General features: G+C 48.3%; 1 protein-coding gene across 1 annotated transcript in view; it reads right to left on the bottom strand.

The window, feature by feature from the left end:
• DNAH9 (dynein, axonemal, heavy chain 9) overlaps positions 1-11,495 on the bottom strand; it is a 164,944-nt gene that overhangs the window by 74,569 nt on the left and 78,880 nt on the right. Inside the window, 4 exon segments of the mRNA XM_010008230.1 lie at positions 6,113-6,160; positions 6,163-6,240; positions 7,413-7,838; positions 10,551-10,811. Of these exon segments, the coding sequence (XP_010006532.1) occupies positions 6,113-6,160; positions 6,163-6,240; positions 7,413-7,838; positions 10,551-10,811 (813 nt within the window).

Below are 11,495 nucleotides of genomic sequence, written 5' to 3'. Positions count from 1 at the left end.
ATGAAGACACCTGCATAAGGACCCATGTCAGAGGCAGCCCACCAGCTGTTAATCACAGAACAGAATCACAGAGTAGGGTCCATATGAACTTAGGGTTATTTCTTATATTCCTTATTTTTATTAAAAAGTCCTCTACATCCTTCTCTTTTGCAAACCTCCTCATATCATGGGTGCTACAAATGTGACTAATACAACACTATCACCTTCTTCCAGGTCACTGATAAATAGGACCAGCTCTACCACAAATCTCTATGATAAGCCTTATGAACACCTTGAATAATTCATTTTCCCAAACTGGGTTATTTTGCCATCTTAAACTGACATGCAGAACACAGGTCCCTGGGATGGGAAGGCACCACCTCCAGATCCTCACTGAATTCCACCAACACACATTCCAACCTGACCAAGTCCTGTTTGTAGCAGGATCTTGCTGCCTTCTGAGGGTTAGGAGCCACCTTCTAATTTTCAACACAAATTTAGTCCTGGCCTGTTTATGCCAGCAGTTCTTAAGTAGACACTGTCCTCCAGCTCTTCTTTCACCCCCATGTGCACCTCCAGAGGCTTTTAGAAATGGCCAGGGCTTTCTAGGGAACGTGCTTGGCTTGGCTAAGCAAAATAAATTGTTCTACTTCTCCTCTGAAATACCCAACCACAGAAAAAAAAAGGTCCCTCTCCTTTGGCACCTCTCTGCTGACAGCAGCCCTTAGCAGATGACTTGGGAGGACTATACAGATGAGCTCCTGGTAATAGCACCTGAAATCAACTCCCAGCTTCTCACAACTGGAGGTTTAAGGACTTTCTGAAACAAAACTTGTACCTTTATGCTTAATAACCAACGATGATTTTTTTTTCCTTCGTGACTGAGCATAAGCTGCCCTGGAAACCAACCTGCATTTTTTTGGCATCCACAGCACCCTGTAGCCAGGAGATACACAGCTTAGCTACTCTTTCAGTGAAAAAATGTCCCTCCTTTGATGTGCTGCCTGACCTTTTCACTCGCTGAAACCAGCTTGCAAAGCAGTGAACAATCCCACTCACGTCACCGTCTCCAGACCACTCATCTTTTCAAGGCCTTGATACTCCTTTTGCTGTCTCCTTTTTTTTAGAGGCTGAAGAGCTTCAGCCTGTTCAAGAATTCCTCACACAGAAGCAGCCTTCTGATTGTCCTTGCAATCTTTATCTTCCCCCAATGATGCAATCTTTATTATCCAGTTTCTTTTCATCATTACCTTCTCTGAACCATCTCCCTTTCTGCTGCATCCTTTGAGGTACAGCAGAGGGGGTGGAGGTAGAGCTGCTCATTCCTGATGTATTTGGAATGTACTTAAATACTGAGATTGTGATTTTTCTCTGGTTTGTTCTCTCTTCTTAATAAATCCTAACACTCCATTTCAGCTTGGGTTCTCAGTTTGTTGAGGGGTTTATTGCCTCTGGGAGCACAGAGCTCACATACAAAGCTTTTAACTCCATTTCTTTCCTGAATGATAATAACTAGGCTCAGCATCACTTACAGGGCATAAAAAGTAAAAAACTAGTTTACCCATATACATTGCTTTGCATTTATCTACCTGGCATTTCATAGCACCAGCATTTGGTACCATTTTTACAGTTCTTTGTAGACAGCCTCCATCACCCTGCATTCCTGTTACTGACAAACTACGTGACCTGCCTACACAACACCCCATTCACAGCTTTCTTGATTTTTCTGATGAATATTAGAACCAACAGACACCTGCAGTGATACCTGATCACTTTTCTGCCTTGACAAATTTGCCCCTTTGAAGAGTGAAAACACCTTCTGGGCAGTCTGACCCTTCCAGGAGCAAAATGAGAGGCCTCAGATGATTTTTTTTGCCCCACTTAACCTCAGAGCTGCCCCTAAACCTGGCCCAGCTGTTACTCTTTCATGAACAAGCACCATCACCCCACTCAGGGTTGCAGAAGTTTAGCTGGTGCCTTTTGCAGATCTCAGGGTGGGCTGGTGCTCCTTTAGCCTGGCTGGGAAATCTGCTCTTGGTGTGATCAGGACCACATCTGCCTTTCCTAGAACTGTACAATATATAGGGCACTATTATCACTCACAGAAGAGCTCTTGGAGTCATTGCAGACAGGTCTCAGTTCCAGTAACTTCCACATGTGCAGAGAAAACATAGATTAGGACTCTTCTTGGATTAGGCCTTTTTTTGGAAAGGAGATAGTGTAGGGATAGGTGTGAGAGAAGCCTGTAAAATCATTAAAAGCAGGCAGAAGGTGAATGGGAAATGATTATTCACTATCCATCATTATCAAAGAGCTAAAGGTGATTCAGTGAAATGTCTTTTTATTTGCTGGGTTCTACATAAAAAGAATTCCAACAATTTGTAGCATCTCAAGTGGAAGACACCTGGAATTTCTTTAAGATACTAAAACTGGCAGTAGTGTGTGACCCAAGCAGATACAAGACCTCAGGGACCTAAGTGGGTAAAAGAAAAAAAACACCACAAAAAATAATTTGGAGTATGTGGAGAGTCTACAGGCATTGGGAAGATCAGATCAGTAAAGGCTTCTTGGTCTCAGAGACTATGATAGTAGCATGAGAACTGATCTCCAGAGGGTTGGAGGAAAGACCTGTAGGTACTTCATCTGTAACAGCTACAAAGGAGAGATGGAGGAAGGGGACTTCTGTGCACTGTCACTGGAGTTGGGGTTAAGAATAATTTAGGTATGATCCTTAAAAATAACCACTAGCTTGGAATTTGTGCTTTACTTCTTTTTCAACAAGTAGGATTAGGTAAGGACAGGTATGGGGCTGAGATCAGGGTTTGTCCAACTGCAGCTGGACTCCAGCACTGTTCAGAACAGAGGAGCAGGGCAGGTATGTCCCATGCTACCTGCTCCCTGATGTTTTCCAGCTTTCATGTCCTCCACTTCAGTGTACCTGGGTATCTGTGTTAAGACAGACCTATAAGACTGAGCCCATAAAAATGGGAATCCCACAGATAAAGAGGAAACAGGAACTGTAGCTGAAGTAACTGGATGGTCTGGATATGAGAACAACAGGACTGGGATGAAATTCAGTGATGCATGTAGACAACTCACTCTGGATGGTCTCTAACCTGGGGGTGCTGGCCAGCAGCCAGTGAGGACCACTTGAGTTTTTCAATCCAAAGCAACCTGTGTTCAGGCAGGTATATTCTTCATCCAACCTCAAGTGCATTTCTTTTAAAGCCTGGGAACTTCCCTGTGCCCAAAGTCACACAGGTGACACATCTGGGCTGTCAAATAAACAGCAAGGGCTGTCAGGATCTGTTCCCAGATCAAAGCCAGAGATGACCCATGAGGTGGGGTGCATGACACTACAGGAAGTTGGGACATAAGCAGCTCTTTGCTTGCAGAAGCAACCAGCTTGTGACAGCAGCAGCAGCAGCATCTGTGCTTTCTAAGCAGCTGGTAGACCTGGCACAGCCACCACTTGTTCTGGTTGGCATTTCCAGCTGCCAGCACCCAGTGCTCTGTGAGCAGCTCCCAGCAGCTCTGCCCTGCAACAGCCACCACCCAGTGTGCAAGGAACCCCAGGGATTTTCAATCCAAAGCAACCTGTGTTCAGGCAGGTATATTCTTCATCCAACCTCAAGTGCATTTCTTTTAAAGCCTGGGAACTTCCCTGTGCCCAAAGTCACACAGGTGACACATCTGGGCTGTCAAATAAACAGCAAGGGCTGTCAGGATCTGTTCCCAGATCAAAGCCAGAGATGACCCATGAGGTGGGGTGCATGACACTACAGGAAGTTGGGACATAAGCAGCTCTTTGCTTGCAGAAGCAACCAGCTTGTGACAGCAGCAGCATCTGTGCTTTCTAAGCAGCTGGTAGACCTGGCACAGCCACCACTTGTTCTGGTTGGCATTTCCAGCTGCCAGCACCCAGTGCTCTGTGAGCAGCTCCCAGCAGCTCTGCCCTGCAACAGCCACCACCCAGTGTGCAAGGAACCCCAGGGAGCCCCAGTGCAGGTTGGTTCATGCATTAAGAGACCTCCAAGAACACTCAGATCTCCTTCCAAATCTTAGCATTTGGAGATGGGGCAGCACAGACACTGAACAGGACAGATAAGCCCCGTTCTTCCCTTATTTCTTGTCGTGCTCTTTCTTCAGACTGTTCATGGGTTGGAATCTCCCCAGGAGCAACTTGTGCCCATTTTCCCTTGTCTTTTCCATGTGACTCCTTGTAAATAGGGAGTCTCCATCTTCTTTGCAGCCACCCTTTAATATAGCTAAGCCCCCAAAAAACCCCAGAAAACCTCATCATTTTTTCCTTATCACAACCTGAATAAAAATCTGTGTTTTAAGGCATGAAATAGAAACCATGTTGTTTGTTACAGTAGTACTGAGATGAAATTAAGCTGTATTCAGTGTAAAACTCACACACACACTCATCTACAAATATGAAAAGAACTGGAACCATCATTTCCATGTGTCTTTTTCGTAAAACATTTTCTCCTTGCAGTTTGTGTTTGCTGACTCCTGCATGACTCAGAGCCACAATCTACCTCCACATCACATGTTAAACAGGATTTTGTTGGGCTGTGGAAAGACACAAGGAAATATTCATCCTGCAAAATCTCCCCAGAAACATAAACAGCTCTTTCAAATGAAAAATCTACTTTCCTTTTTTAATTAAAAGTTTTGGAAGCATTCAGTGAGATTGAACCTGAATAAGATGAAAGCATAAAATTCCTTCAGTGGTTGCATGAAAAAGATTTAAATCAATCTAGGAAGGGACTCAGCTGCTTGTTTGTCTTTGACCCCTTAGATTTGAGTGTGTCACAGTCCTGACTTGCATTTGTCTGCCAAGCAGCCACGGTGCTGCAATCCAGTTTGCCAAAGGAGGAATGCAGAGATTCAATGGGCTTTTGAGGAGTTTCCCAGCACCTCAACATGCAGCAGGTGAACTGTGCAGCCCCTGGGAGCGCTTTAATTCCCCCCACTAATTGTAGCCTTTTTATCATGTGCCCATCAAAACCCCTCTGAAATCTAAAGAGCTCTGAAAATCCTGCCTAAAACAAAGTGCTGAAGGACAGTGCAGAAAATACAGACCTGAGCAAAGCTCTTCAGATCCAAAGTTAAAGCTTTACCATATGGCTTTTAGATTTATTACTGCATTGGAACAGATACAGAGACTTTCTGTAGAACCTCCAGCCCAACAAAGCCATGAGCTAATAAAACATGTTGAGGAACCTGCATCCAGCATCACTTCTAGAAATGTCTTTGTGTTCTGACTCAGCTGCCCTCAGCCCCACCAGCAGAGGCAGCTTCAACAGGACAGAGACCAACCTCCAGCCCTGCTTCTTCCCTGCAGGTCTAGCAAGTCAGATCTTTGAAAACATGGAAAAATTGGGGATCTTCCCTGAGATGAGGTTGATGCTGCCTTCATGTGCTGGAGGGTGAGCTGGAGGCAGCTGCTGGAACCAGCTCCAAACCCAGCACCTCCCAGGGGAGAGCTCAAGCTTGGCCAGTCTCCTGCAGCCCTGGTCCTTTGCTTGGAGGAAGAGCTGCCTTGCTCTGAGCTGGTTCAGAAGCCAAAACACAAAGTTTTAAGGGCATTTGCAGCCTTGGGTGTGAGCTGGGGCTAACAGGACAGGGAGAGCAGAAACCATTCTCTCTCAGCCTCTTATCTGTGAAGCAGTGACAGGGGCACTGCCCTGCAGAGGGGGGGAGGCTGCAGACTCTGAAGATACAAGAGGCTGCATCGATGGGTTAATAACAGGGACATACACTGGGGTTTTTTAGAGCTTTTCTCTACTGACTTTTGGTCATTTCAGCACCTGTAAATCTACTGGCACACTCCTGCTTTTCTTTTTTTGCAATATGACTTTTGAGTCATGTAGTTTTGACCCTGGTGACACATTTAAGTAACAAAAAGGAGAGAAGAGCTGTGAGAAGAGTCTCTTCAAACACGAGCAGACCTTGATGTATGAAAACAGCCAATGCAAAATTATTCCCATTACTGAAACTCATGCAGGAAACGTGTTCCAAAAAAAACGAGTGGCTGTAACACACTGTGCACACATGGTTGGCATCTCAGCAGCACCTGATGTGTCCTGTTCCCACCCCCAGGGCTGCATCTGCTGCCACTCACCAGTCGATTTGCAAGAGCGATGGTACAAGCTGTAGCTTCAGCTTTTTTTTTTCCTGCTGACATTTGAGTTTGTCTGAAGTGGCCTTCTCAAACCTGGCTGTGAGCTTCCCCAGGTTCTCGTTGAGGCGCTGCACGTGGGAAAGAAACAAAAGGAAGGAGAAAATAACAGGAGAGTTTTAGGGAAAACCCTTCTCCAGAGGGGATTCACCCTGCAGGCAGGGCTGACCAAGCTCCACCCCAGCTCTGCCCAGGCTGACCCTGAGGTGCAGACCCACAGAGTGTTGTGGCATCAACATGGTCCAGTGGGAGGTGTCCCTGCCCATGCAGGGGGGTTGGAACTAGATGGTCTTTCAAGTTTCTTCCAACCCAAACCAGTCTGGGATCCTGTGACCTGGAGCCAGCACAGGGCAGTGATGTGCTGTGCTATTTTACACGCTTGTAACTCAGATCCTTGGCCCAGGGCAGAGGCAAAGAACAGGCCAAACCAATCCCTTTGGGATTCCACCCAAATGTAACTTTAAGCTGGGATAGAGGGTCCTTATGACAAAGCACCAATGATGGTTGAGCAATGAGCAGGGCAACTGCTTTCTCCAAAGGGCAGAACTTCTCCCCAAGCAGTGATGAGCATGCCAGGTCCCACTGATAGTCACAGGACGTTTGTTAGTAAATTCAATAGAAATAAAGCCTAATAAAAATGTAATAAAATAATGAATTTGCTAGACTAAGGGTTACTTTTAAAACGATGTGCTTTGTGAAACTATCAGTCAATGATGCCAAGCCTCCTGCAGGTTGTGATGACATCAAGTCTTCTAAGAACATGTGGCACCTACAGACAACACTGATGTTGGTTCTGACCCACCTGGGCAATCTACCAGCAGGAGACTGGAGACATGACCAGGAGGAGAGACAGGACCAAGATGACAAAGGAGTAGAATCAACAAAGACCCTCACAGGAGACCCTCGAGCAGGCATCATTACAAAGATAGCCAATTCCAGGAAAGAAAATGACTATGTGCAAGAATTCTGGGCACTCATTGACAAGGAACTGAAGATGCATGTTTTTGGTGTATATGAGTTGGGGTGTTTCACTAACTGGTCAGAGCATTCATGGTGGAGGATCCCCAGTGCTGCAATAAAGAATCCCTGCTCAGTAACAGCTTGTTTGTTGCTACTGGGTCTGAATCTGGGAACCCTCACCCAGCCCCACCCAGCCTCCCCTTTGGGCGAGGACTGTTAAGAAAGCCAAGGGGGTTTTGGAAGCTCCGAGTTTTTGTTCTACCACCCCAGGGCAAGAACTTACAGCAATTTTGGCCTTGATGCTGGCCAGCTTGTCCTGGGCAGCTGCCAGCTCGGCGTTGGCCTTGCTGAGCGCCTGCCGCTTGGGCTCCACCTCGCAGAACACCTGGTGGAACCTCACCATGTTGACCACCCAGGAGCAGAGCCCGGCTGCCGCCAAGGACTTGGTGGTCACGAACTCGGGGCTGAACTTGGGGTCTTGTAAGTAAGGCTGAAGGGCTTTGAGGCAGTTCTCGTGGATGTTCTCCTTGTCGAAGTGGATCAAGGAGTCCAGGAAGCCGTCCAGCCTGGCCATGGCGGCTTTGGCCGCTTTCCAGCTCCTGTCCTTGGGAATCCTGCCTCCCGGGGCCATCAGCACCATCACGGCTGCCAGGACGTTGCTGACAGCTGGAGGGGGTGACCCAAAGGACCTCAGCTCTGTCAGGTTCTTCTGCAAAAGGGGGGAACACCAGGTGGTTAGACAAAAATGAAAGGGCTTTGTTTTTCCTTCCCCACACCCGGCGCCGGGCCCCCCAGCTGATAAATGGGGTTTCTCTGGGCCTGAACGTCTCTGCCTCTAAATCCCCCCTGCCCAGGTTTGCAGCACAGCTCCCTGCATCCAGCTCCTGCCAGCCCACTGGGACCAGCACAGTGCTCCTGCCCAGGTTCCCACCTGCTGCCAGCTCCCCTCCCTGTGGAGCAGGATGTTTTCTTCCCTCCCAGAAGGTCAGCAGAAGAAAAAAATGAAGCCTTTTCAAATCCTAACCCATCCAAACCCTCTGAAACTCCCTCTCAGAGCTTTCCTCCCTCCCCAGCTACAACCTGTGCCAGACACCCACACATTAGGGTCTTGCTGCATTATTCATGTGCACCCCAGTTTCCTAAGTCCCCAAATTCAGGCTCTTGAAGTGAGCACCTTCAGCAGAAAAGCCATCTCTAGGGTGAACAGGTGGATCCCCCTTCAGAATCAGCTCATCTCTGGGAACATCCTGGTCCAAGGAGAAGTTTCCATCTAGCAAGTCCCTGACATTAAGTGGGACAAATCTTAACCTAAGCAAAAAAATATGAATTGTGGAGAAAGCAGGTGTTTGCAGCCACAACAACAGTGCAATGCTGAGGGTCTGATCTGCTGCCACCTGGACTCCTCTCTCCATGCACACACGAGTTAGGCTTTTGCACAGGGAACACCAGGGGGGGTAAAGCAGCTGAGCTCAGGTAAGATGTTGTGAAAACAAGGACAAGGGCTGTTTCAGCTCCAGTTCAAGAAAAATCTATGAACTTCTGTCAGTTCCTGTTTCTATCAGGTTTGAATAGCTTTTAATCTCCATTCTCTGATATCCTGTTTCTGTCTATGGAAGCAAGTTAGGATAGTCTGGTACATTTGAGTATCCATTCTGGGGATAAAGGTGCCTGCTATGAAGCTGCTCCTGAATGTCTTTGCTTGCTTTTAGCTTCTGTTAATCATCAAGCTGACAGAGACAGGCCCTTGGGAGCTGTGTGCATTCCCAGTGTGAAATGTCTCCAATTAACATGCTCAATGACATGGAGCCAACCATGAGCAGAGATGAGTGCCCCAACATGCCCTCCTCCATCCTGAGCACTCAGCTGGGAGCAGCAGGGATGCCTGTGCTGGTGTTGGGAGGAGGGGGCTGGTGTTGGGAGGAAGGGGCTGGTGTTTGGGAGAGGGAGGCACTGGGAGGGCTCTGGCAAAGCAGCCAGTGTTTATCAGCCTGCATCCCACTGGAAATGAGATGCTGCTGCTTTTTCCCAAGGTGAACACCTACGTGACATGATGGGACAAGGACACTGCTTCCCTGAAGGGGAGGGAGGATGATGTTGTTCCAGCCAGGAGAGGGAGGAAGACCTGGGCAGCATGGGGTGGGTGGTTTCCTTCCTTCCTGTGAGAGTCTCCAGCCAGGACCACAGTGAGTGTCACCCTGATAAGCTGGAGCCCCAGGTGAAAAAGCTCTGGTGGCAGTAACAGAGGCTTCAGAGCTGCTGTCCCACCCAAGACACTCAAGCTTTTTGGAAAATCTCATCCCACTAAGGGCAACTGGCTGCATTCTGACCAGCATTCCTCATCCTTCACCTGGGATTAGTGGAAAGGGATCTCCTCTCCCTGCCCCTCCACACAGCCATTCTGCAAAAGGTACAAATCTGAATGGATGTGGCTGCTCTTCTCTTAAACTAGCAGGTGCCAGTGGCACAAGAACACCCATGTGCTTCCTGAGCTCCTTGGTACTGACTATATCTATCATTACTGCATTCTACTCAACAGCTTTTCTCACTGTTTTTCCTATTCATGCTGTGCTATCCAAATCAGTTGACTTAGGTAACTGGGGAGAAACTACACATCCACATGTAAATATTGATGATTATTGATGTCAGCAGATAAGCCAAGTTCTCTGATGCATCTCCAATCAGTAGGTGAGGGAGACCACAACTTCCACAGCTCTGCTATTGCAGCCTTACAGGTCTCTAGAGAAAATCCCAGCATCTTCCTAATCTTTGCCTAATGAGATAGTCCACAGCTCCAGCACAAAACCAAAGCTAATGAAGAGACAAACATTTTCCCTTTCTACAATCCTTTCCTTTCCAGGAACAAAAGCCAAAGCAACACATCCTTGCAGCAAAGCCACGTGTTTGCTGAAAGCTGATCAAAGAGAAGACCCATTCCTGGTGACTCAGAGTTGCTTTCCTCTCCCCCAACAGGGCAGATCCCAGCCCTCTATCCTGCATGTCCTCCTCCATGCCAGCAGACAGGTCTGAGCCAGAGACAGGGCCAGACAGCAGGACAGAGGTACAGAACTGCTGATCCCTCTGAAACACTCTTCCCTGGGTCCTGAAGGCAGGTGACAGTAAGGTGACCTCCCCTTCCCTGTGGGACAGGATGAGAAGCAGTGGAGCCAGCCAACAGTGGAGAAAAGGTGCAAGCAAAGCCCCCATCTCCAGTTCTTCCTGCTCTCCCAGGCTATGAACAAAGGTTAACTGGTGCAGCCTCCTGCCTGCTCCAAGTTACACCACAGACCAAGCACACACCAGCTGGGAAGAAGCTGGAGGAGGGTCAATACCATGTCTGAAAACTTGGGCCATCAGATGACACTGCCTCCCCCACCCAGAGCACAGGGGAGTTACTAGATTCCCATGAGAATCTTCACCCTACCTTGTTGAGGGTGTTCAGAGCAGCCTGGGCAGCTGCCAGGGCAGGCTCAGCTTTAGCCAGGTCCTCCTCACAGTCCTTCTGCTTCTGCTGACCCTTCTGGGTGGGAAGTGCCACTTTCTGCTCCTCCTCATCAGCAATTGCCTTCTCCCGACTCACTTTCTCCGTCTCCACCCCCACCACCTTGATCAGCTTGTCAGCATTTTCATTCTTTTGCTTCAGCTCCACTTCTTGGGCTGCCAGCTTGGCTTTCAGCTCATCCACCTGGGGGGGGGGGGGAAAACCCAACCAAATATGTGGGAGCAGGGACACTCACCAACCCAACCTGCTCCTCACCCTGCCCAGCAAGCAACCTGACCCTGGAGCAGGGCTGAGCAGTACCCAGAGGCAGGGAGGGCCTGTGTGCAAAGCAAGCAAAGCCCTGGCAGCACAGAAGAGCAGCACTTTTTTTTTGGAACCTGCTCCTCTCCTTTGCTCACAGCTGCTTGGCTCACAGCTGGAGAGCCCACACCTGGGGTCCACACAGCAGAAGCAGCAGGAACCCAGCAGGGGAGAAACCAGCCCCAGCAGGATGAGCTGCTAAGGAGGTTGTTCCCACCTCTGCTTGCACACTGGACAGACTTGCACACTTGTCCCACACACTGTTCCAAGTCTATTATGTCCTAACTGGAAGCTGGATTCTGCTTTTCTGAGTCTTGAGGAGCCACTGTGTTCAGGGAATGACAGGTCAGCATGGAAGCTGATGGCAAACATTTCCTTGGCAGAACATTTGGTCAGTGGTATCAAGATGTCCCAATCACAGAAGCAAAATAACAAGAGCAGGTAAGGGAGGGAGAAGGGTAAATGGAGGGGAAGAGGTTATTTTGAAACTGTAATGGCTAAGTCAGAAAGTACCTTGCAGCCCTGGCACCACAGCCCCTGTGCTGAGGCCACACTGAACAGTCTCTA

The sequence above is a fragment of the Chaetura pelagica genome, unplaced genomic scaffold (genome assembly GCF_000747805.2).
Source record: "Chaetura pelagica isolate M959 unplaced genomic scaffold, ChaPel_1.0 scaffold471, whole genome shotgun sequence".
NCBI classification, from domain to species: Eukaryota; Metazoa; Chordata; class Aves; order Apodiformes; family Apodidae; genus Chaetura; species Chaetura pelagica.
The sequence above is the reverse complement of the archived record's forward strand: the minus strand, read 5'-3'. Positions and strand labels throughout refer to the sequence as shown.